The sequence below is a fragment of the Phalangium opilio genome, unplaced genomic scaffold (assembly GCF_054372755.1).
Source record: "Phalangium opilio isolate 3A_F unplaced genomic scaffold, DU_Popi_V2 ptg000077l_1, whole genome shotgun sequence".
Taxonomy (NCBI): domain Eukaryota; kingdom Metazoa; phylum Arthropoda; class Arachnida; order Opiliones; family Phalangiidae; genus Phalangium; species Phalangium opilio.
In genome coordinates, this window is record NW_028324185.1 from 11,371,090 (window position 1) to 11,398,820 (window position 27,731).

Consider the following 27,731-nt stretch of genomic DNA (forward strand, 5'->3'; position numbering starts at 1 on the left):
CATTATGGGGAAGTTAAAACCAAGAGTAAAGGCTTAAGGCCAAATCAGCAACACAATGCACGAAACTGCTTATTTAGATTTAAAGTTGCACGTAGAGGGTCTTCTTATCACATTAATTCTGCAAATCTTGTTCACAACCACCCTCTAAATCCTTCAATATTTGATAAATATCCACAGAATAGAAAATTAGGTGAAGTTGGGGAAAATGATGCTAAATTGTTGTGTGGTTTGAACGTACCAACCTTAAAAATTAAAGAATATGTTTCTGATAAGTATGGTAAGGTGGTCACGTCAAAAGATATTCAGAATTTAAGAGCGAAAGTCAAGTTAAGTAATGAGGGAGGCAGAACACAGGGACAGATTTTAATTGACCAGTTGAAAACACTCTTGCCGAAAGATTCTGTAATTGATATTTGTACTGACGAAAACGATGAGTTGGAATATGTGTACTTTCAAACGCCTACCATGCGAACATCATGTGAAAAGTTTCACGATGTTCTGTTTATGGATGGAACGTATAAGCTAAACATAGAAGGGTTCCCTCTCTATGTAATTCTATGCGAGGATGCAAACCTCAACGGTAGACCCGTTTCCTATTTCTTTGTTAGACGAGAAGATAGTGAAACTCTAGATAAGTGCATTTCCAAATTTGTCAAAGTTAATAGTTGTATTAGAGAAACTAAAGTTGTCATGGTTGACAAAGATTTCATTGAAATGAATCTAGTTCGAAAACATATTCCTTCTTCGCAGGTTTTGTTGGGTACTTTTCATGTTCTGAATAATTTTAAACGCTAAGTGAATCAATACGGTCAAAATAAGGATATTAAGAGGGAATTAATGGTGTATTTAACGGGTATGGTTTATTCTTTTGATCAAGACAATTACGAATTACAGAAAGAGAATTTTAGATTATTTGCTAGTGATGAATTTTTCACGTATTTTCAAGTAAATTGGGAAAGTTGTAAAGAGAAAGGGGTTAAAATCTTTGGGAAACAATACTAACAATTAAGTAGAAAGCCATAACAGTAAAATTAAACATTACCTTAATTCGCGAATGAAACTATCTGAAGCTATTGGGGAGTTAATTAAATTTGAAAAGAATATAGAAAATGATATGGCTTTTAAATTATATAAAGAAATTAAAACCACTATTGATACAAGGCGCGTTGATAGCTTACATGTCCAAATTGCTGAGGTTTGTTCGGTGGGAGCGACAAGAGTTGTTTATTCGCAACTTTGCAAATTGGAAGCGTTACAGAAAAACTATGAGTTTGATCAATTAAAGTTAGAAGTTAGGGTCTTTAAAGGTAAAGGGGTAACTAAAACCTATTCCATCATTAATTTGGTGGAGTTTTCTTGCTCATTTAACATTAATTTTGGTCTTCCTTGTTCGCATATATTTTTTGCAAGAAGAGAGAGTTTAGCAGATATGTTTAGTGAAGACTTAATTCTGGCAAGATGGAAGAAAGCCATTATATTTGAAAATGCTCCTGGGTTAGAACTTTTACCAGTGACTGTTTCTAAATTCAAGGAGGGGAGTAGGGTTTTAACCAAGAATCAAAAATTTAACAAACTCTTCATTTTAGCAAAGCAAGTTGTCGATTTAGCTTCTAGTGGGGGTATGTTAGAATACCGGGAAATGTACGAGTTTTTATCAGATGTTCTTAAAGCCAAACAGTTGAATCAAAAAATATTATTATCTAAAGGTAAAATTTCTAACAGTACGAGAAACTAATTTAAGTGTTAGTAGTCAGGATGATGTGGGTGTGTCCGAATTAGAGGGTGTGGGTATTAGTAAGGGTGATGATGTGGGAGATTCCAAATTAGAGGGTGTGGGTATTGGTAAGGGTGATAATGTGGGAGATTCCAAATTAGAGGGTGTGAGGATGGAAGTTTCTAGAAAAGATCTTAATGGGCAAGATGGCGATGTTGGGGGAGAGACAGGATTAGAGGGGAAATCAAAGTTAAATGTATTGGGAAGGAGTAAAAAGGTACCAAATTTAGTAGAGGGTGGGGATGATGTTGTGAAAAGAGATTTTTACGAAATTAAAGAGTCAAATTTAAAATATTCTGAAAATTGTGAAGCCCCAAATCCCTGTCAAGATAAAGATTGGTTAGAGGAAGAGGTAAGAGATTTTAAGATGTTAGTTGATTATTCTTGTTCTTCTAAAGAATCTATTTTGAACAATCCTGTTTTAGCGATAATTAGTCATGAAGATGGGGAATGTTTTACGAATAGCTCCATGTTACAAATCAAGGTTTGGAGAGGGTAAGTTTTGATAGTTCTGTACCCGTATCGCAAGTTATAAATATTGATGAAGATGATACCAGTAAACCATTACATAATTGTAATATAGATTCTTTTATCGCAAACGTAACTAAAATAGCACCACTTTCATTTGAGGGCGTTGAAAGTCATCTGCACTATTGCCATTAGCTAGAAGCTCACCCAAGATTTTAGAGGGCCACAATTCCGAAAATATTAATGTCAGTTCGGGTCTAGATAAATTTAAAACAAGTAATCTATTTATTAAAGCCAACCCTAAGTCCAAAATTTTAAAATCACCTAGATTAGTTACAAGTAAAAGGATGAGTCTAACAGGCCTTAGAGACAAATTAAAAATACCCATTGTTAAAAATCGTAGAGGTAGAAGTAAAAACAGTAAAAAAAGCAGAGCCACGTTTTCAAAGACAGGTTATAAAACTCCTATAGCTAGTCAGCATAGGGTTAAACGGAAGATAGACCAACCGCCTTCGCCTGCCAGAAATATTAAACCTAAATTAGATACAGTAAAACCAATTAAGTTAGATAACCAGAAGCCAGGAAAACATTGTACTTCTGTTACACAGGAAATTCAGGAAAGGTTAGGAAAAATGGGATAGTTATTATTGCAATAACATAATAGAGAACTTTTGTAGTTTATTACCTACGAAATTTCCTAAAAAGAAAGGCTTTCAACTAATAGGTAGAGGTTTTAAGTTAGGATTTGAAACATTTCGAATAGATATGATACAGGTAGTGCATTGTATAACAGCTGGACATTGGTTAGTAGTGTCGACAGTTGGATGTCCTGAGGGAACTGTACGCGTTTATAACACACTACCAAATTGTTTCACGACTGAAGTCTATTACCAGATTTTTAGTATCTTAAAATTTAAAGGTAGAATTTGTTAGCGTACAAAACCAGTCCGATTGTCATAGTTGTGGTCCTTTATCACTTGGGTATGCGTATGTTTTGGCAGCAGATTTAAATCCCAGCTCAGTTAGATTTAACAAAACTGAATTAAGAAAACACATAAAATCATGTTTGGAACAGCAAAAATTCTAGAATTCCCTGAAACAGTGTTTGAAAGGCCCGTAAAAGTGAAAGATGTTTTAATTAGAAAAACTGAAGTAATTGAGCTGTATTGTACTGAGTGTAGGCAAACTTCAGCTTATTTTGAAAAGGTAACTCATCCCTTTTTTAAAAAGGCGTTAAAGAACATGATTTTATGCATGGTTTGTAAAAATTGGTATCATCAAAATTGCAAAAACGTTGATGAAAAGTATTTTGAAAAAGGTTCCCCAAATTTTTTTTGTAGTTTGAGGTGTAAGCAGAAAGGTTATTTGAAGTAACAAAACATTATAGTATATTAATTTATAGTCATAATCTAATATAATTTATAGTCACACTCTAATATAATTTATAGTCACAATCATAATATAATTTATAGTCACGATCATAATAAAATTTATAGTCACGATCATAATATAATTTATAGTCACGATCAAAATATAATTTATAGTGACAATCATAATATAATTTATAGTCACGATCATAATATAATTCATAGTCACGATCATAATATAATTCATAGTCACGATCATAATATAATTCATAGTCACGATCATAATATAATTCATAGTCATAATATAAACTGAATAAAAATAATTATTTCGTGTATCCTTTTAATGGATACACGAAATAATTATTTTACCAGCATCTTAATTAAACAAAAAGTGCTTTAGTAACTATCTTTAGAACTGGGAACTTAATCTCTCAGAATGAAGTGGCTGGTTCTAGGGATATTATATGCTAAAGAACTTTTTTTTCATTAAGAATATTGATATCAGAAGGAAAAAGAATAACATTTTGACTTTTTGGTATCAATCTGGGTTTGCTCTCGAAAGTGTGGCCTCCCCGTGGCGAGAGTGGAAACACTTGATCATTAGTTATGAACAAGTGGCTAACAACACAATTTAGTTCTACTATTTATTTGTATGTTGCCTACTACCAGAAGAAAATATCTTCTTTTGCTTCAACTAAGCGGAACAATTTTAAAAAACCCAGGAATTTTTTTTAAAAAAAAGTTCAAACCTGTTGCATGCAGCTTTAATAATTTTTACTATTTTATAGTTATGTAAACTAGTTTGTAGTACTGCAAATATCTCTGATAAATTTCACAAATAGTGAATGGAACTGGATACTATAAATTTGGTAAATATTTTTATGATGGGAACTACCTAAATTTAAGTTTTTGGAACTTGACTACTAAACTACTATTAATTTCAGCAGAATTTGGCTTGATTATTTATAATTGTATATCTTAAATTCTTTACAGCTTTCAACAGGATTTATGAAATTGTTCCTTGGTTATGAAGAGTAAGCGGAAAACCTCATCAAGATATTCATATTGTAGACGATAAAATAAAATATTAAGGGTGTGGTAGTATATTTTTTAATAACATTAAGAAAACACGGCATGAATAATTAACTCGCCTCAATTTTAATCTTACTCAAGAAAAAGTGAAAAACCCAGAAAGAGAAATAAATCTATACAATGGTACAATCAAAAGAACCACAGTGTACAAATACTTGGGATTGTGGATAGATGAGCGACTAACCTGGACCAACCACGTAGACTATGTGATGAAAAAAGTCTCTGGACTTTAAGACCTCTACAACAATTCCTCGACATAAATACTACACGGATTGTGTTCAACGCCTGTATACAACCTCTAATAAGTTATGGCAACGTCTTCTACCAGAATACTAATAAAACCAACATGGCAAGACTGGACTCCCTCTCCACTAAGTGCGCAAAATTTATAAGCAAAACAAGCAAATACTCTTCGGCCACGGACGCGAAACGAACGGCCAATATTGCCTCCCCGTTATACAACTACCATCTTGACTTACTGACGTTCATGTACAAAATAAAATATAGACTGTCCCCCGATACAACTCTTGATTGGTTCACTGAAAACAACAATATAGAAAGAACAAGAGGAAACACTACCAATTTTACAAATGAAGCTTTTGACTCCAACTTCAGAGACAAAATCGTTAAATTTCGAGGCATCAAGCTCTGGAACAATCAACCCCATCAACCCAAAACCCAAAAAACCCTCCAGAAATACAAACTAGAATTTCAAAAATATATCAACATTAATTATACTTGAATTTTATCTACCATAATAGAATTTTATTTACTTTAATTTAAAACAGACTGGACATCATTGTAAATAAGATCTTATCTTAATGATTGCTCCAATAAAAAGCCTTTTATTATTATTTATTATTATTATTATAATCTATTTTGTACTTTCTTATTTATCATATCTAATAAAATAAATATTGTCCTTTCACTAAGTTATTACCGAATATAATTGCACATTCCGATTAATCTATCGCGGCGCTCTCTCCTCAATGTTCCCAATGTTTTAAGTTAAATATTCAAAAAGGCGTTTTAAACGCAATTGTTTAGTTATTTAGAATAGAGAGCTTTCAGTTGGAGGAGGAGCTTAGTCTCGTGACATAATTTACGCTGCCATATTGGTGGGTTTAAAGCAGGAATGAAGCTGAGGCCAACCAATATGGCTACCAGAACAGCGGTAAGACTTGGGAGGGTGTGACGTACTACTATCCCATCTGAAAGCTCTATAATGACAATTAGGCCTAAACATGTCAGGGAAAATCATAATAAAAGTCAGGGAATTTGAATCTTAAAATTTCGTGGTAACCCTGAACTAGTCCAAATTCAAAAGTACCTGACATTTAACATAATTGAAAACAGTAAGGTAGTTAACTATAAAAATTTCATGGTAAATAATTTAACACTATTAACTACTCGTCCACAGTAGATTAAATATTGATCATATTTTTATAAATATGTTTAAAAGTTCTGGTCTACTCTAGAATATACAGAGTGTTTTTGAAAGGTCCTTTCAAAACCACCCTGTATAATATACATCCTGTAAAACTCCAATAATTCGTTACTTTAAATTATAAAATTTACATAACATGTTTGAACCTATAAATTGATCATTTTTGGACCTATAAATATCCTATAATTTTGGCGTTTCAGACCTATAATACCCATTATTTTTTGTGCACTAAGCGCTGGGAGCCCTGAGTGTTTTAAACAGCCCTGACCCAGAGATTTTCTGACCTATTTGTGTATCCCTCCCACTGGACCCTGGTATGTAGTTAACAATGAGCAAAGAGACAGAATGATATGACGTTGATAGCTAACACGCCTATCAGCATCATAAAAGTGTTTTCAACTGCCAACCAGAAAGGTGAAACATCCAATAAATTTATATGTCTATAGGCCTATTAATCAAAACGCGTCTTGGATTTAACCAAGACCTAAAAAGTATCGATAAGAACAAGGTTAATCACTTGACTGAATGCGCAGATATTGAAACTTTTTTTTAATTAAAACTTACATGTTTAAGAAAGTAATGTTCCATCACCCTATTCCATTGAATAAACTTATTTTACTGGTAGTAAATTTTTTCCCTCTCAATAATTTTAAAAATTTACTTATCTCGGGTTTTCGAGCACAATTCTATTCCCCGAAAACATTTTATAACTACATTTATTATCACTTTTAAGAGAGTACGTGTATGACATTGTGTCGTTAATAGGTTGCTAACATATCCCCGTTCATGCCCTGTACGCTTCATAGTGAAACCTTTTTTTTAGTGCAAATTTCAACAATGGCAGCACATTCAATAGCGACGTTATGATATTTACTCTTGGTTAAACTGAATTATGTAATAGACCACTTCGACATGGGGTAAAACTTTGCCTTCCATCTCGCTCGATGGAAAAATCATAAATAGAGCAGAGACGGCGAGGGGTGAACCCCCTGTATGTACTGATACTGAGGATTGACATCTCTTTTTTTTTACGTAGAAAGGGTCTATAGCAGCGATGGTTCTATGCCATGGCGTTTCTATGGTTCGCAAGCAGTAGGGGCGTCCATGATATTCGTAATTTTTTTATTTTCTTTGTTGTAATTGTTAACTTAAGCACGGTCGTAGCCTGAAAATTCTGACTTGGTTATTTTGCAATATAGCCCGCGTTCACCGAGTCGCGTGATCTAGGACGCTGTGGCTCGACTCCGCTACTTAGTCTGTATATCTTCAGGAACAAGGAACATGTATTAACGGTTTTTAAAGGAAAATGGGATTTATAAACTTGTCGCTGCGAATCTTCCTATAGAAAATGTAATATTTCTAGTAGCCCCAGAGACTTCTGGTAGCACTCTTTATGCATTTGGTAGAACAGTTTTATAGAAATTGAAATGGTAGAAGATATTTATAAAATAAGATTTGTTCTAATATTTTAACTTCAATTTGGTCGAATTATTTCGTAGTTGTCCTATTTCAAGGCGAGGAATGCTCTCAAAAACAATTACTATTTGCTGACGAATACCTTAAAAAGTAATTCACACAGAATTCTCGAGCAGCTCAACGCGTAATTGAGTGGGCTATTGCCTTGGTGACGAGGCCGGCAACAGGGTGAGAAATAAGGAAATTTTTTAAACTGGTCATTTGACCAGTAGAGCCCAAGGGTTTTAATTAAAAAACTGGTCAATGACCACTTAATATTTCTACATACTGCATGAGCTGCACTAAAATGGATTAATTTCTATAACCCACTGCTGGGAATTTATTTTTACTAAAGAAGGGGAATTTAAAAAGTGGTCATGGTGACCACTGGACCCCCAGCCATTTAATAAATAAACTGGTCAAAGCAATTTTTAAACTGGTCATTTACCCAGTGCCACCGCCTTATTTCTCACCCTGGCCGGCGAAAGACAAGGCATGAGAATGGCACAAGGCGTACTTCTATCAAGGGGGGTATACAACTATACATCCTCCTTGTTCGTATTGGGCGCAGCAGAAGCTAAACCAGACTACCCTAAATCGTTTTGTCATTGTTACGTGTAGTTACTAGTTATAAGGTATTTTTCCACACGAAAACTCTTAAAAGTGATAATAAATGTAGTTATAAAATGTTTTCGGGGAATGGAATTGTGCTCGAAAACCCGAGATAAGTAAATTTTTCAAATTATTGAGAGGGAAAAAATTTACTACCAGTAAAGTAAGTTTATTCAATGGAATAGGGTGAAGGAACATTACTTTCTTAAGCATGTAAGTTTTAATTAAAAAAAAGTTTCAATATCTGTGCATTCAGTCAAGTGATTAACCTTGTTCTTATCGATACTTTTTAGGTCTTGGTTATATCCAAGACGCGTTTTGATTAATATCTGTTACTTCGGTCTTAATTTTTATTAATTTTGCGTACATGCGGTGGTGATTAATTTATTTCAGTGCTCATTCCCGCTAGCTGCAGAAAAGGAAATAGTTTGTCATTCAATAGACTGAGAGTTATTAGCTAAGGGGACGTCACATCAATATTTTTAGTCTTAATTTAAGCTGATGAAATTCGTAGATATACGAGGGTGTGATGTCATGACAAAGATTTTAGTTCGACTATTTCTGATGAACCCAGACCAGAATATACCAGTTGCTTTCACGTTAATTTTGAACCCCATTTCCAATGTCATTGTGTCAACAAGATCTTATTCAGAACGGATATTTCTCTTAACCTTTACACGAGATTCAACATATAGATTACCATCTTTTGTGATTAACTTTAACCTAATTTAAGAAACTAAAATAGTAATTTTTTTTTGTTAAAAGTGGCATTAAATAAGACAACTAGCAATAATTTGGCAATATTTCAGGGGAAAAGAAATACAATTTTGTACTGTTTTGGAAAAGCTGGCAATATCATAATAATTATAATATAATATAAATATAACGCGTCTTAAAAAGATTTTCTCTTCCGTATAGTGTGGTAGTTTGGCATAATTTATTTTTCGCTCTGTCCTTAAGTACAATTTTAATTGGATTTAGCCATTGGGATAGATGATAAATGATTAGCCAGCGTACTACGGGAGTCTGGCAATGGAACTGTGCTTAGATTTATCATTGAATATAGGAAATAATAGGATCAACAAATTATTTAGTAGTATTTATGAAACTAATGGTAACTATTTTACCTTTGATAAATAAAGTGAAATAAGAGTTACAGTAGTTTATTGATGACAAAAGTTAGGGTTAATAGTATTATTTATTTTATATAATAGTTAAAATATAAATTGTAATTTTTTAAAGTTATGGCTGTTCAGTAATTACTTAAAAGTCATTAAAACAATAAATTGCTTTAAGAATATTTTTGTTAAACTTTTTTTTCAAAGTTAAAACACGTATGATTATTATTTTATTGGCATGTGCTAAAGATTTATTTTAAAAACACATTTGGTTTGATAATTGCTACATTTATTTATAGGACGCAATTTGGAATTGAATTTCCCTGGTTGTTATTTGTATTCATTATAATTATTTTCCAGTAAATAAAAATTTTATTTTTCACGTTTAAAGCTAATAGTTGCGTATTTTTTAAAGGGTTTCATTCGTAACTTTATAAGGAAAATTATTTTGGACACCAGAAAGGCTTTTGAGAATAATTAGTGATAGCGTCCTAACTGTCAAAAAATAGACCTTAACAGGGAAAAGCTAGGAATAACTATAATTAATTTTAACTGAATCTAAAATGTAAGTTTCACTATGAATACATGAGAGGGATTAAAAAAATGTTCAAAGAGAGTCATACGTGAAGGTTGGATTTAAAAAGTGTGAAAAGTTCAACATTAACGTTAGAGCACCAATAATCATTTTGTTAATCTCTCAAGTGAATAATTCAATGATGAAAAAATATTTATACACATGTAATCCTAGGACTGTAAAATTGAGAATATATAATAGCCAGAAAAATAGTAAGCATGGGTTTTAATGTTAAATTATTTTAGGTATAAAAAAGGGAAGGGGGAGTTTGTTAAAATACTGCTAATATACTTAAAGATGCTTTTTAAAAAGGGTAGTGATTTGTTGGTGTAGAATCTGCAGTTTAGCTCAGAGAGTTAATGAAGCGCCTTGTATTTCGTTAGTGACATCTTCAATCCAGTTGATTTATTTTTTTTTCTATATTTAATACTATTGAACTAAGATGGCGTTAGTGGTTAATGTCATTAATTGGTAGCTTTTTTACTGGTTCCATCGCGCTTGGTTTTGTTTTATTGATGTAGAGTCTGCAGTTTAGTTCACAGTTAATGAGGAGCCTTGTGTTTCACTATTGAACTAAGATGGCGTTAGTGGTTAATTTCATTAATCGGTAGCTTTTTTACTAGCTCCATCGCGCGTGATTTTGTTATGTTAATGTAGAATCTGCAATTTAGTTCAGAGAGTTAATGATGTGCCTTGTGTTTGGTAGCGACATCTCCAGTCCATTTTATTTTGTTTTGATATTTATTACTTTTGAACTCAAATAGCATTACTGCTTAACGTCATTAATTGGCAGCTTTATTTTACTAATTCCATCGAGCTTGTTTTGTTTGGCAAACGTCCGTAAAATAACGTTCATAAGGCGTTTCGATGGAAATTTAAATTGAAGTCCAAGGTGATTAGGCGGTTAATCACAGTTGGGTTTTTTAGAGTTACGAGTGAAGTACTTGAGGTTTAATCGGGTGGTGAAGGAGGGGGGATTTGGGGTATTTCACCACCCGAGAACACGGGGTAGTCAGTTCCTGTAGGGTAGGCATGCTGACAAGTCCCTTATTCCCTCAAAACTTTGTCGCCCAGAAGCTTGGCTTACAGGAGTGCGCCCAAACTCCCAACATAGTAAAGTACATAATTTTAGTAACAAACCATTGCTGTTCTAAATTTTAATAACGTTGAAGCAACTTTTGTTCAAAAAAGTTTTTTTAGCAAAATCATATCTGTTATGAACTTCTATTGTGTTGATGAACTTGAAGGCAAGGCTTGCCAAGCCGTTATATAACTATGCAGGGAAATTAAATAATTGACACGTATTATTTGGCCTTGGTACAGTTTGACGTTCTATAGACACTCACTCAACAAATACGAGGGTTATTTCTTTGAATATCTTGGCTGTTTTTAATCCAAAGTCGCTCTCATTCTTTGCACACGCCAGTCTAAAGTGTCTGTTATTTCGGCATAGAAGTTGAATATTTATATTTCTTGATCTGTCTATCGAAGTCTTGTGGTGTTGTTTTATTCTGAGAGAGCGGTAGCTCTCTTAGATAAGACTTCATACTGCTTTTAATGTATAAGGAGGGTTTTTTGTTTGGATGTAGTTTTTTTTGTATTGTATTAATTCATTCGAAAAAATTCCACAGAACTACAATTCGGGCCCTTAATATGTGGTTAAAATTTCAAAGAGATCCATAAATTAGTTTATTTTATAAAAAATAAAGTTGCTAAGGGTGGTTTTCATTTCCATAAAATTAATCACACCTTTTGATGCAAAACAGAAATTTTTCCCATAGAAATAACATGGGAAATTTTTCGAAAAAAACAAATCGGTTATTCGTGATTTAGGAAAACTATACGTTGGTTAGTTTTGGGAACGGTCTTAAATTAAACTTTAAACTATAATCTAGGATCATTTTTCTTGTTATTAAGAAAAATTAATTTTAAGTATGTTTAACTTAAATTTTAAAAACTACCCCAATCTGCGATATTTTAGCATTTATCCACTGTTTTATTAGGAAATATCAGCGAGACCAATGTTGGCCTTTTTTAACGTATAGTTGCCTCATAATAATCCGATTGTTTCTTCTTAATGCCTTTTGGTTGGAATGGCCTATCGATAGTGAGATAAGACGGCTTTAATATTTCTGCAGTGACGTTGACGCGGCCGCTACAGCGACGCCTTCAAAACACACGGGTCTAAATTGTCGCGGATATAGTCAAATTCAGACTAGCTTAATAAACATTTTAACTTTTCCCTGCTAATTATTCTGGATTATCAAAAAGAGATAATTAAACTAGACTCCCAATTAAAGATAAATAAACTAGATTACGAATTTAAGTAATTAAAGTAGTTTACCAATTAAACGTTCTTAAAATAAATTATCAATTAGAGGTAATTAAACTAGACTACCAATTAGAGGTTATTAAACTAGATAACGAATTAAGGGTTACTAATTAAATAACCAATTAAGGGTAATTAATCTAGATTATCAATTAAGGGTAATTAATATTATCAATTAAGGGTAATTAATCTAGATTATCAATTAAGGGTAATTAATTTAGATTACCAATTAAGTGTAATTAATCTAGATTATCAATTAAGGGTAATTAATCTAGATTACCAATTAAGGGGTAATTAATCTAGATTACCAATTAAGGGGTAATTAATCTAGATTACCAATTAAGGGTAATTAATCTAGATTACCAATTAAGGGTAATTAATCTAGATTACCAATTAAGGGTAATTAATCTAGATTACCAATTAAGGGTAATTAATCTAGATTACCAATAAAGGGTAATTAATCTAGATTACCAATAAAGGGTAATTAATCTAGATTACCAATTAAGGGTAATTAATCTAGATTACCAATTAAGGGTTACCGACGACCGGTAATTAAGCTAGATTACCGACGACCGGTAATTAAGCTAGATTACCGACGACCGGTGATTAAGCTAGATTACCGACGACCGGTAATTAAGCTAGATTACCGACGACCGGTAATTAAGCTAGATTACCGACGACCGGTAATTAAGCTAGATTACCGACGACCGGTAATTAAGCTAGATTACCGACGACCGGTGATTAAGCTAGATTACCGACGACCGGTAATTAAGCTAGTTTACCGACGACCGGTAATTAAGCTAGATTACCGACGACCGGTAATTAAGCTAGATTACCGACGACCGGTAATTAAGCTAGATTACCGACGACCGGTAATTAAGCTAGATTACCGACGAACGGTGATTAAGCTAGATTACCGACGACCGGTGATTAAGCTAGATTACCGACGACCGGTGATTAAGCTAGATTACCGACGACCGGTAATTAAGCTAGATTACCGACGACCGGTGATTAAGCTAGATTACCGACGACCGGTGATTAAGCTAGATTACCGACGACCGGTAATTAAGCTAGATTACCGACGACCGGTGATTAAGCTAGATTACCGACGACCGGTAATTAAGCTAGATTACCGACGACCGGTAATTAAGCTAGATTACCGACGACCGGTAATTAAGCTAGATTATGGACGACCGGTAATTAAGCTAGATTACCGACGACCGGTAATTAAGCTAGATTACTAGATTACAGACGACCGGTAATTAAGCTAGATTACCGACGACCCGTAATTAAGCTAGATTACCGACGACCGGTAATTAAGCTAGATTACCGACGACCGGTAATTAAGCTAGATTACCGACGACCGGTAATTAAGCTAGATTACCGACGACCGGTAATTAAGCTAGATTACCGACGACCGGTAATTAAGCTAGATTACCGACGACCGGTAATTAAGCTAGATTACCGACGACCGGTAATTAAGCTAGATTACCGACGACCGGTAATTAAGCTAGATAACCGACGACCGGTAATTAAGCAAGATTACCGACGACCGGTGATTAAGCTAGATTACCGACGACCGGTAATTAAGCTAGATTACCGACGACCGGTGATTAAGCTAGATTACCGACGACCGGTAATTAAGCTAGATTACCGACGACCGGTAATTAAGCTAGATTACCGACGACCGGTGATTAAGCTAGATTACCGACGACCGGTGATTAAGCTAGATTACCGACGACCGGTGATTAAGCTAGATTACCGACGACCGGTGATTAAGCTAGATTACCGACGACCGGTGATTTAGTCGCATTACCGACGGCTGGTATTTAAGCTAGATTACCGATGAACGCGCAACGCCCTAGGACTTTTTCTCCCATATTTTCTAAACAATTTTAATTAATATGAAGACTGAAGTGACAGATATTAATAAAAACTGTCATTGTAGACAAAGACTGGAAAGTGTAAAAGATAAGGTTTGAAAATGAACTGCCTGAAGTAACAGATATTAAAATTTTCACTTTTGAAGACATCATTATAAAACATCAATTATTTTAAAAAATTCTTATCTTACTTTTTTTCACCAAAATTTCATTTTCGCAAAATATTTTTCAGCAATATTTACCCAAGTATTTTGTCCTCAATAGTAGTTGTCACCTAGAAGGGTTTAAGGGATACTATCTTGGTACTGGTTTTACTTTCAACTAACATTTGATTCTAGGAGATTCAAATGCTTGGATATCTGAAAAGATTTCTCTTGAAGAGTTTAAATTTTTATATTTTAAAATTGAAAATATTGCGAAGCGGAAAATAATATAGGCCTTTTCTTTGTGATTTAGTTATTAGTGTCGAAAAGATCTGTAGATTGATCGTGATCTTTGAGAGAAACACAGCACGTTAATATTTAATACTTTGAAAGCTTTACAATTTAAGAATACGTTTTGTAAAGTTTTAATACGGTTTATATTTTATAAGCTCTCAACGATTTTCTGTCGTTATAGGGTCGAATTTTCTACCTAATTTTAAATTTTTGATAAAAAATAAAATGTAAAGCCGTAGTATTTTCAAAATAACGCGCATGTTCCTTTTTAAAATACTTTCCCGAAGTAATTTTGGTGAAAAAAAGTAAGATAAGAATTTTTTAAAATAATTGATGTTTTATAATGATGTCTTCAAAAGTGAAAATTTTAATATCTGTTACTTCAGGCAGTTCATTTTCAAACCTTATCTTTTACACTTTCCAGTCTTTGTCTACAATGACAGTTTTTATTAATATAATGATGATGTTCATACTTTTTGGCTGTGTAGTTTTAATCTTTTATTATACTGGTAAAGGCTATGATGAATTATCTTTCTGTTGAAGCTTAGCAGCTGGCACGTGTTGATACAATACGCTTGTAGTTGTACGAAAATAGTCTTTAAATTGCATGTTTCAAAGTTGAACATATGAACTGCTCGTAGCATTTTTGTCGAAATAATTTTGTTCTTCGGTATATTAGTTATGTAAAGGGGCGGAGGGGGAGGAGGCGAAAGAAAACTTTACCATTTACTGGCTATTATATGTTCATTTAAATATGAGATTTTGAGGGTCAATTTTTATAAATTATGTCAGGCAACTCTTAGCTTTAAGTTTGAAAACAGTGCTGCTAGAACATGACAATTATTGTTTTGCGCGTGGGTTACCAAAGGGACAATGAAAAGGTTATAAAATTTTGAAGAAAAAAAATTATTCCAAAAGGCTTTGCAAATTCTACCCCTGTTGGTTTTAATCAATGGCACCCGTCACTCAGACTACTCCAGCTGGTGAGAAACACAAAGAGAATATGCAAAACTTCCTGGAATATTAATTGAAAAAAAAATGTTTTAGTTATTTTATTTACACGGGTAATGTAATATATATATATATTTTTTGGTAACCGCAATTGGGGAAATAATTCTCAAACTTTATAAAAACAAATTATCCAACAATAGTAGGATATTAGTTAGTGGGACAAATTAATAAGTTCATATGGCTATTAAATACTTTAAAATACATTTTTGTAAGTGGTATTAGATTGGGTCGGGTACACATTATTGATAAGTTATACAAAGAAAAGGTTATATTAATAAATAATATTTAAACACAAAATCTTCGCTACAGGGGTTGAAATTAAAACAGTATGATATTAGATTAAATTAATTTTGTTTATAAAATCTCGTGGACTTTTTTTGGAACGGTTTGAAATTGTTAATGCAAAAAAAAAAATTATGAGCGTCTTAATGTAAAAAAAATATAGCGCGCTTAAAAGAGAAAAATGGTAGTTGCGAAACTGATATTTAGAGAACTCTTGGAATATATTAATTTTAATCAGTATTTATTTAAAATTTGGGTACGAGTGTCTAAATCTCAGTTCCAAAAATCTGTTCAATGTTAACTAATAATATGAGTTTGTCTCAATAGTAACACCAGCTTATTAAAGAATTATATTTAATCACATAGCATTACCAACAGGGGCTACGTTTTTAACTTGTTTTTATATAAAATACCATTGGGGCAAGGCAAAACCCTTCACTAGAAAATTTAAAAATTAATTCAAGAATCATCGCCTTTTTTCGAAACAATAGCATGGCCCTACAATCCTCCTTCCTCTCCCATTCACGGTTATTATAGTCTGGGCAACATCAAAATTTATCTCGAACCATTGTAAACCTTTAACTTGCTCGAGAATTAACAAATTTACCCAATCATAAATTACTTTAAAGGGAATATGAAACTATTAGTATATCTTTGACAGATATGATGCTCCTTTCTGGTACGAATATTGAAATTTTAAGCTTTACCCGGGGTAAATTTGATATGGATTCTTCAATCACGTTAGATCCTTTAATGTGTCTGGACTTTTTCCAAGAGCAGAACAGTGACGTCAGTCAAGTTACTGACGAATCTCTCCCTTTTTCTGATTATTGCATCACTGACCTCGTACCAGCCGTTGTCTTTTCTCACAAAGTTCACATAATGTCCCTCGGCCAACGATTGACCTTTATGAATAATCACCCCTTTAGTTTAAAAAAGCATCTTACTCATAGTGACATTTTGATTTTCAAAACTTGATATTTTGGTCGAAATCTTAACGGGACGACCATCTTTGTAATCGCCACGGAGAAGACACAAAAATACGTACTTCCCGCTGGATATCAATACATCACGCTCTTGTATTTTTGGGTTGTTACAAAATACGCATGGCACCTCTGTTAATCTCATCCTTTTTTCTAGAGATTTCCAATCAATTTTATCTCGGTTTTCTAGTGGAAGATTGAAAATGTTGCTTTCAACAATATTTTCCGAATTTTGTTCAACTTGACATTTGGGGCATTTGGTAAAGTTTCGCGACTTTGACCAAAAAAGATCTTTTAGAGCCTTAGAGTAATTGGCTTCCATTTCTTGACTTAGTGTCGTCAAGAGCACCATCAAAAATTCACTGGCGTCTTGTTGAACGTTTTGCGTAAAATGATTTCCGACAGCCATTCTCAGTTCCAACCCTTTACGACTGAAACTTCCTTGAGAACTCTCGATGTCGTTTATCGTGTCATGGAGGCAACGTAAAACTGGTTTTTCAACGAATGATCCATTGTAAGATTTAACCAATTCTCTTAATTCCGGCACTAATAAGAGTAGTTGCAAAACGCTATTAGAATAGCACGTTACTTGATCATCGTTAGCTAAACCTTTCAAGGGAAAACTATCCAAACTCTGTTGGGCTTTCCTTTTCTTCTTCGGTGTTTCTTCACATCTCACTTCCTCGCCTTCTAAAAGGCTTTTAGATAGTGTAGGCGCACTTCTTTTCCCACCTCTACTTTCTTTCGACTCCGTTATTTCCAAAAGAGGCAGATCTGGCCTATATTTTTTGCGAAGCCTGTTATATTCCATTATGGCTCGTCCATCCGCCTTAATTTTAGTCGGATCGAACTGTAATAGATGGAGTCCGGCTAAGGACGTCACTCTCGATAAAGCGACGTACGCCATGCCCGTTCCAAATAAATTCGGACCCAAATCCATAATGGCGCATTTTAAACTCATGCCTTGGCTTTTGTGTATCGTAATTGCGTATGCCAGGATGACGGGAAACTGGGAGCGCTTAACGTAAATCTTTGTCATGAGCAAAAATTTGACGCAAATTTTCTCAACTAAAAAGTCAGTGTTAGCGTTGTCGTTGTCGTTATTCGGTTCGCGATCTACTCTGAGAAAAATACCAACAACGTTTCCTTGTTCGTCCTTCTTGAATCCAGTTACGAAACCCATCGTACCATTTACAACGCCTTTTTCAAAACTGATATTCCTTCTGACCATTATATGGCAGCCAACGCAAAGAATTAACTCGCTCTCCAAACCGCCCGTTTTGGACGGTTCGTTTTTTAGCCATATCGTAGTATACGATAGGCTCTTAGTTTGACCCGAGCCGTAGTAGTAGTAGTAGTAGTAGTAGTAGTAGTAGTAGTAGTAGTAGTAGTAGTAGTGGCCGGGGTTGTCGCTTCGTTATCGTCAGATTTTAGCTTAAAAGGAACTTTATATTACCACAACCCACCCATAGGGGTTACTGGGCTCGGTTAGAGATTTAATTATAATTAAAATTTTTTCAGGTCAGACCCGGGAATCGAACCCGGGTCGCTGGTGTAGTAGACAAACGTTCTAACCACTAAACCATAGAGACTTGATAGAAACTCCGAGTTTTTTATTATTTATTTTTATCTCTAAAATGTCGGGGTGATATGGGGTGGGGTACCTCTTAATCTGTGGGGTCGGAAACTTTTGAATTTTTATCTGTGGGGTCGGATACTTATGAATTTGTATGTTTGGGGTTTTTAGATTTATTTTCTTTTTATGTATGTGCTAATTAAATAGATAACGATTTTTCTACCGCGCTCCTCATGTGTTTCGTTCTCGTTCGGTAGCTATCGTCATCTAGGTTATATTTGACTGGAACGTTTTGGCGGTTAATTCAAATGTGGGTTTAGATAGAGCTAACATAGTGTTAAATGAGCGTTATGCGTTTGATCATTTTAGCATTGCTAAAGGTAATTCGAGGGGATAATCACTAAAATGCGTAATCACTATAACTAAACTTTCTCTTTCAAAAGTTTCTGGGCATAAGTCCTTGTTAGAAATTTATAAGAGGCGATAAGTGTGCATCGGCATAAGTCTATGTTGTAAACTCATCGAGGAGATTATCACTAAAAACTATCTGTTCTTCGATTCGCCGGAATATTAGAATTACAGCATAAGTAAATTTATACGGTTATAATTTAATCACTGTTTAGAGTGGGGAATCGAGGGGCTATTCACTCTGATTTTATGCACGGTAAATCATTTAAGCATTGTAAAAGATAGCGCTATTCACTCATTAGGGTAAGGTATAGAGGGGTTATCCACTCATTAGGGTAGGGTATAGAGGGGCTATTCACTCGTACGATATGGCTACTATTACGAGCCCTTGGGCCGTCTTGTTAGACTTTGAAGTCTCCTCAAAATGTTTTTATTCATTTTTTTCCATAGTCAGCGAGTCTATCCTGGCAAGGAATGACTTCAACTTTCTCGCCGTTTTTTCGCAGCATTTCGCCGTTGAATTTTTCGCACATGGCTAATTTAGGCATCAAACAAATTGGGCGAAACCCTTCATTGGACAGTTTAATGAAAAGGTCCATAGCCACCTCGATGTTTTTTCCTCGAGCAACCAATCTACTTTCTAAGGTTGCAACATCAGCTTTAGAAATATTTCCAATTCTAACTCTGCTTAAAATGTCGCCGTAACTTTGGTCGTTGGCTTGTCTAACATTTTGCGTTAGTTCATCGTATTTAAAAAACTTCCAAAGATCACTTCCTCCGATGCAATTGAATCTAAGTCTGGCTTCTTCGGAAGTGATTTTGATGAACGCGGGATTTCCTTGAACCGGAGGCAATTGGAAAAAGTCACCCAAAACAAGGATAAATACAACTCCACCAAATGGTTGGTTCATTTCCCAAAATTCGTTCAGCCTCAAGTGAACGTGAGTCAGTAACACCGACGAGACCATGGAAATTTCATCAATAATTAACAGTTTTAAATTTCCCAAAGTTTCTTTCAAAATGCTCATATTGTCAGAACTTAGGGAATGGTATTCGGCAATACGCCCATGATCTACCGGCAACATTAGTAATCTGTGTAATGTTACGCCATTAACATTCAACGCTGCCAAACCCGTTGGCGCGGCAATTGCCACGCTAGCAGGATTTTGAAAGCGTCGCCTTACTGCGTTGGCGAGAGTGTCGATAAGAAACGATTTGCCAGTGCCACCAGGTCCCGACACAAAAAGGCACTTGTTTCCAGATTTTTCTCCCTCTTGGGAGAAGTGATCCATGATGTGATCATATATTCGCCTTTGATCCGAGTTTAGTAACGCCACATTGTCATCATCAGTCTCGAAATTGATTTCCATGGCAGCTTCCACATCAGCCATCGCGTGTTCAGTTTCGATAACAATTTCTTTCCCTTGTAGCGCACTTTCATCGTCTTCACTTTCGGCCTCCGATACTATGGTTTCTAGCTCGTTCGCCTTTTTAGAAGCCTTCCGTTTCTTTTCAACTTCTTTGGAAACCGACAGCTTCTCGTGATATTCTCTCATGTCTTTTAACACCGAAAGCGAGTTTTCGAAAGCATCGGCGTATGTTTCAAAATCGCCCAATAGCTCAGTTTCGTCACGCCACGGTTTGAAGAGGATCAGTAGAGCGTGACAATACTGTTCTTTCTCCTCCATCGGGTCGTGAATAAAGTGCTCTATTATGTACGGCTTAATTCTCTTTCTCATGAAACCCAGATTGTTTTTCAACTGGATGAGATTCGCATTTTTCTCGACACCCTCGGAGCGCATGGCATAATCGTAAAACTGACCAAATTCCCGCAAACTAAGATTTTCCAAGCTGTCGGGACGATTCGGATACTTGTCGTCGACGAACCCTTTTTGGCAAGTGTCCTTGCTTTCGGGGTCAGTTTCCCTCAAACGAGCGAGTTCCTTGTAACCTTTCAAAATTCTCGATCGGTTTTCTTTCAAGTTAGTGTTTATAAATTTAGTGCTGTCAGACTTGTTGTAAAGGTCTTGGCCCAAGATCAGTTTGAATTTCGGCAGTTTTGTATGTATTATTGCTTGTCTGACTCGATGCCTCCACCATTTTAACATTAGCTTGAACAGATGCATTTAAAAAAAGTGGTACGCATTGACAAGCAACTTCAGCTCTTCCAGAATCTTCAATTCTGTCTTCAAGAATGCTTATTTCCATAATCACAGAATCATCTAGACTGTCTACTGTTAACACAGAATCATCTTGACTATCTTCCGTTAACACAGAAACGAAGAGATCATTTCCCAATGATGACATTGAGATCGCATTTTCACTTTTTGATTCCAATTCTCTCTTCTTCTCAGAACGCTCTAAATACCGATTATGTAAATCTAGTCTAGATTTTGGAGATCTTAAGCTTTGCACACTTCTATATCCCAGGAAAAGTGATGGAACCCAATCAGGGTGCGTCTCATCTTCCAAATTTGATGGTTTTCCTAAATTAAAATACATTGCATTAATGAAAAAATTTTAAAACTTGTACCATTTCTTTAATTTTAGTATTTCTTACCTGAAATAAAATGACGACTACATATTCTATGCCATTTCTGTATTAGATCAAAAGTTGAAAATTTTTTTTCAAGATGAAGGGCGTTAACCCAAGCCTGCCTTCTTTTACGCGAAAGTTCTTCAATATAAGGCCCATATTTCTTATTTACACAAGGAAAACAGTAAAACGAAATCCCCTTATCTTTTTCCGTGCGACTTTTACACTTAAAAACTGAACAATAAACCATTTTTAACTAAAATATTAATTAAAATTGCTAAGCCTGTGCCACTCTATGAGGATTTTAAAGGAAAACTCATTTGTCGTCTGCTACGTCAGACTCACTCAGAATCTGGCAGCCCGAAACCGAAAATGAGCACAGGACAGTGGACATCAGGGTGGGAAATAAGGATTTTTTTTAAACTGGACATTGGGCCAGTGACCCCCCTGGCTTGGAATAAATAAACTGGTCCATGACCATTAACCAGGGTACGTCGTCTGCTAAACTACAGAAATGGATAATTAAAGTATTTGAGTTAGTTTCTGAACTCTGGCCATTAGCTTACTAGTTTACTACACATATTTTAATGAAAATACTTGTTCTGTTATACCAAAGATAATTGGTATATTCTCTTTGGTTTAACATAGTTACAAAAATTACAATAATTTACAGAATAGGATTCATACAACTGGTATGAATACCCCTAGTCTATTAAAGCATTGACTAGTTTACAGTTATGAATTATGATAGATACGATTTAGCCAGGTACTAAATTTTATCACTATTGCGTCAGACGCAAAAATTTAGTTTATATGAATTTGGCTCTAAGGCTTGCAGCATTAAAATTAGGAACTATTAATTATCAGTATCAAAACTTTTGACTATAAGTAAACAGTTAATCATCACAATTATATCACAAAATTTTTGACTATAAGTTAACAGTTAATCATCACAATTAATTATATCACAAAACTCGTCTATTAACTCATCGGGTACATCATCAAGTTCATGATCATCATTGACTTCTTTAGATACAGAATTTGTTTTAGCGAGGGGTGTTTTATTTCTGGTTTTAAATCTTCTGTTTGCAGCCTCAAACCAAAGGTTGAGGGCAGGCTGACAGTCAAAATCGTTGACAACTAGTTTTTCCATTTTAATTCTAATGGAATTCTCTAGGTTATTTTGAGTTAAGTGACCCCTATGTGAATTTTTGGTAATATTACACAAACTAAAGCCACGTTCTGCTTCAGCAGATGTTGGATTGGTTATTAATAACACATTGAAAAGCCTACTGAAAATTGGAAATCTATCTTTAAAGGAGTCACAAACTAGCTGAAAAACTTCTAACATGCTAGATTTTGTTTCCTTCGGAAACTGACTTGCTACATGCCGTTTCAGACTCTTAAATTCTTTGCAAAAGCAATTCAAATTTATGCTATCTTGATTTTTGTATAAACTCTGAAAATAGTTCCAAATATCTCCAATTTTGCGTCTCTCACGAAGTGACGAAAGCACGAGCTAACGAGTAACGACTAACGAATATAACGAAAACGAACGGAACGTTCCCAACAATAAGCCTCGGCACAATCGGCTGCCGGCGGCGGCCTGCCTCTTTCTCGGAGTCGGAGTCGGAGAGCCAGAGTCGAGCGGCGCGCGCCTGCCTGTCTGCCTGACCGTTTATTCTCTAAGGCCACAGACCACAGAGTCAAAAAGACTAATAAATTGGCTCTCAAGTCTCAACGACTCAGACTTACAGGGTACCTACAGGGTACAGGCTACAAAATTTGTAGTTCAAAATTTCAAAACGCCAAGTTCCAAAAATTTTTTTTAAAAATCCTCGAATTTTTTTAGTGGTCCCGTGGACCACTGACCCCCCTCCGATTTAATTTTTAAACTGGTCCAGGCAATTTTTAAACTGGTCATTTGCCCTGTGCCACCGCCTTATTTCCCACGCTGGTGGACATTGTCTAATAAAATTTTAAAATGTCCCATAACTTTTTTTTAAACTATGGACAGTTTGACCAATGAGTATCCCGAAATTTTGATATCTTGACTATGGAGAAGCGACAATATTTTGGCACGCACACTCCAGTTACAATGTCCTATAAATTTTCGAGTCAAATAGGGGGTCACTGGACACACGTCCTATAAGAAATATTTCTTATTTCCAACCCTGATTGCAAACCAGCAAAAACAATTTTGATTGGTCGGTTACGAAAGTTCTAAAGACCACCACTAACCTAGCTAGCGCTGAAGACGAATTATTGGGGGCAGCACTGTAGAGCGTCTTTTTTCAAAAAAATTAATAATCATAACTGTCAAAAAATATAAATTTAATAAACCAAAACTTTTTAAAATGTATTAAACCAAAAATATTTAAAAATGTAATAAAACAAAAAATATTTAAAATGTAACAAAATAAACATTAATAAAACTTGTTAAAAGTGTTTGAGATAAATTATAAATCTGGGGTCCATTAGTTAACAAAATAAGGTGTGCTGTCATTACTTTCCTTGGAAAATCACTGTTAACGACAGTGCTTTTTCTTATGTTTAATAGTTTGCAAGATAAACAAAGATGTTACGTTGGCGAGAAATATGTGGATATCTTCTGTAGAAAGCGTGGTTTTTCATAAAGCCTTACCTAATTTAAGATTTTAATCATTTGGGTAGAATTATTAGTTCAAAATATTCCTAAAGCCAATTACAGTCAAAGCTTCCTGACATTTAAAATGTAGTTTGGTCTAAAAGCTATAAGGAGCTAACAACTGGCTAGGGGGAACAGATAGTCTGACGTCACACAGCCCCTCTCTGGTTGGAATTTTTGCGAGTAGAATACTGTTTCCAACCGTTAGGGGGGATGAAACTCCAGTAAGAGATAGAAGGGTGTGACGTTTCAGGGTCAGAACTGTTAGCTCCCTATTGTCTCCGTCATGAGTTCCCATATCAGAAGGGGAAAAGAAGTATTATATTCTTCCCCATAATATTTATCAAATTATTATTAATTTATTAATTTCTTTATCAACTTGCGTTAATCATTTCCTTCCTAACATAACTAATTAAAAGATTATTAATTTCTTTATCAACTTGCGTAAATCATTTCCTTCCTAACATAACTAATTAAAAGATTATTAATTTCTTTATCAACTTGCGTAAATCATTTCCTTCCTAACATAACTAATTAAAAGATTATTAATTTCTTTATCAACTTGCGTAAATCATTTCCTTCCTAACATAACTAATTAAAAGATTATTAATTTCTTTATGAACTTGCGTAAATCATTTCCTTCCTAACATAACTAATTAAAAGATTATTAATTTCTTTATCAACTTGCGTTAATCATTTCCTTCATAACATAACTAATTAAAAGATTATTAATTTCTTTATCAACTTGCGTTAATCATTTCCTTCCTAACATAACTAATTAAAAGATTATTAATTTCTTTATCAACTTGCGTTTATCATTTCCTTCCTAACATAATTAATCAAAAGATTATTAATTTCTTTATCAACTTGCGTTAATCATTTCCTTCCTAACATAACTAATTAAAAGATTATTAATTCTTTATCAACTTGCGTTAATCATTTCCTTCCTAACATAACTAATTAAAAGATTATTAATTCTTTATCAACTTGCGTTAATCATTTCCTTCCTAACATAACTAATTAAAAGATTATTAATTTCTTTATCAACTTGCGTTAATCATTTCCTTCCTAACATAACTAATTAAAAGATTATTAATTTCTTTATCAACTTGCGTTTATCATTTCCTTCCTAACATAATTAATCAAAAGATTATTAATTTCTTTATCAACTTGCGTTAATCATTTCCTTCCTAACATAACTAATTAAAAGATTATTAATTTCTTTATCAACTTGCGTTAATCATTTCCTTCCTAACATAACTAATTAAAAGATTATTAATTTCTTTATCAACTTGCGTTAATCATTTCCTTCCTAACATAACTAATTAAAAGATTATTAATTCTTTATCAACTTGCGTTAATCATTTCCTTCCTAACATAACTAATTAAAAGATTATTAATTTCTTTATCAACTTGCGTTAATCATTTCCTTCCTAACATAACTAATTAAAAGATTATTAATTCTTTATCAACTTGCGTTAATCATTTCCTTCCTAACATAACTAATTAAAAGATTATTAATTTCTTTATCAACTTGCGTTAATCATTCCCTTCCTAACATAACTAATTAAAAGATTATTAATTTCTTTATCAACTTGCGTTAATCATTTCCTTCCTAACATAACTAATTAAAAGATTATTAATTTCTTTATCAACTTGCGTTAATCATTTCCTTCCTAACATAACTAATTAAAAGATTATTAATTCTTTATCAACTTGCGTTAATCATTTCCTTCCTAACATAACTAATTAAAAGATTATTAATTTCTTTATCAACTTGCGTTAATCATTCCCTTCCTAACATAACTAATTAAAAGATTATTAATTTCTTTATCAACTTGCGTTAATCATTTCCTTCCTAACATAACTAATTAAAAGATTATTAATTTCTTTATCAACTTGCGTTTATCATTTCCTTCCTAACATAATTAATCAAAAGATTATTAATTTCTTTATCAACTTGCGTAAATCATTTCCTTCCTAACATAATTAATCAAAAGATTATTAATTTCTTTATCAACTTGCGTAAATCATTTCCTTTCTAACATAACTAATTAAAAGATTATTAATTCTTTATCAACTTGCGTTAATCATTTCCTTCCTAACATAACTAATTAAAAGATTATTAATTTCTTTATCAACTTGCGTTAATCATTCCCTTCCTAACATAACTAATTAAAAGATTATTAATTCTTTATCAACTTGCGTTAATCATTTCCTTCCTAACATAACTAATTAAAAGATTATTAATTTCTTTATCAACTTGCGTTAATCATTTCCTTCCTAACATAACTAATTAAAAGATTATTAATTCTTTATCAACTTGCGTTAATCATTTCCTTCCTAACATAACTAATTAAAAGATTATTAATTTCTTTATCAACTTGCGTTAATCATTCCCTTCCTAACATAACTAATTAAAAGATTATTAATTTCTTTATCAACTTGCGTTAATCATTTCCTTCCTAACATAACTAATTAAAAGATTATTAATTTCTTTATCAACTTGCGTTAATCATTTCCTTCCTAACATAACTAATTAAAAGATTATTAATTCTTTATCAACTTGCGTTAATCATTTCCTTCCTAACATAACTAATTAAAAGATTATTAATTTCTTTATCAACTTGCGTTAATCATTCCCTTCCTAACATAACTAATTAAAAGATTATTAATTTCTTTATCAACTTGCGTTAATCATTTCCTTCCTAACATAACTAATTAAAAGATTATTAATTTCTTTATCAACTTGCGTTTATCATTTCCTTCCTAACATAATTAATCAAAAGATTATTAATTTCTTTATCAACTTGCGTAAATCATTTCCTTCCTAACATAATTAATCAAAAGATTATTAATTTCTTTATCAACTTGCGTAAATCATTTCCTTTCTAACATAATTAATCAAAAGATTATTAATTTCTTTATCAACTTGCGTTAATCATTTCCTTCCTAACATAACTAATTAAAAGATTATTAATTTCTTTATCAACTTGCGTTAATCATTTCCTTCCTAACATAACTAATCAAAAGATTATTAATTTCTTTATCAACTTGCGTTTATCATTTCCTTCCTAACATAATTAATCAAAAGATTATTAATTTCTTTATCAACTTGCGTAAATCATTTCCTTCCTAACATAATTAATCAAAAGATTATTAATTTCTTTATCAACTTGCGTAAATCATTTCCTTTCTAACATAATTAATCAAAAGATTATTAATTTCTTTATCAACTTGCGTTAATCATTTCCTTCCTAACATAACTAATTAAAAGATTATTAATTTCTTTATCAACTTGCGTTAATCATTTCCTTCCTAACATAACTAATCAAAAGATTATTAATTTCTTTATCAACTTGCGTAAATCATTTCCTTTCTAACATAATTAATCAAAAGATTATTAATTTCTTTATCAACTTGCGTTAATCATTTCCTTCCTAACATAACTAATTAAAAGATTATTAATTTCTTTATCAACTTGCGTAAATCATTTCCTTTCTAACATAATTAATCAAAAGATTATTAATTTCTTTATCAACTTGCGTTAATCATTTCCATCTATTATTATTATTATTAGTTCCAAACCATTGTTTGTTGGATGGCTCACTAATAGTGGTTTTGTTCGAAACTGAGCTTCATCCATCAAATATTACATATAACCACAATTAATATAACTGGTTAAAAGTGTGTTTGAGTTAAATTATAAATATGTAAACTATTAATTAAGAA

General features: G+C 33.3%; 1 protein-coding gene and 2 long non-coding RNA genes across 3 annotated transcripts; 2 read left to right on the forward strand and 1 right to left on the reverse strand.

Moving 5' to 3' along the window:
• Positions 1 to 1,613: 1,613 nt before the first annotated feature.
• Positions 1,614 to 2,223, forward strand: LOC149658478 (uncharacterized). Its single transcript, XR_016370078.1, has 2 exons — positions 1,614 to 2,126; positions 2,200 to 2,223. It is a non-coding gene; the product is annotated as an uncharacterized LOC149658478 (long non-coding RNA).
• Positions 2,224 to 8,200: 5,977 nt separating this feature from the next.
• On the forward strand, positions 8,201 to 9,728 carry LOC149658479 (uncharacterized). Its single transcript, XR_016369999.1, has 2 exons — positions 8,201 to 8,378; positions 8,609 to 9,728. It is a non-coding gene; the product is annotated as an uncharacterized LOC149658479 (long non-coding RNA).
• An 11,095-nt stretch (positions 9,729 to 20,823) lies between these two features.
• LOC149658480 (uncharacterized) lies at positions 20,824 to 21,716 on the reverse strand. Its single transcript, XM_089844510.1, has 2 exons — positions 21,377 to 21,716; positions 20,824 to 21,302 (listed from the first exon to the last, which is right to left on the reverse strand). The coding sequence occupies exons 1-2, from the start codon at positions 21,600 to 21,602 to the stop codon at positions 20,824 to 20,826; spliced, it is 705 nt and encodes a 234-aa protein (XP_089700636.1). The 5' UTR covers positions 21,603 to 21,716.
• Positions 21,717 to 27,731: the final 6,015 nt, after the last annotated feature.

What these genes read in the sequence shown, in the direction of transcription:
- LOC149658480 (XM_089844510.1), bottom strand. Translation starts at nt 21,602, where the DNA reads ATGGTTTATTGTTCAGTTTTTAAGTGTAAAAGTCGCACGGAAAAAGAT. An exon ending in TAGTCGTCATTTTATTTCAG is followed by an intron (nt 21,303 to 21,376) that starts GTAAGAAATACT and finishes ATTTTAATTTAG; the next exon opens with GAAAACCATCAAATTTGGAA.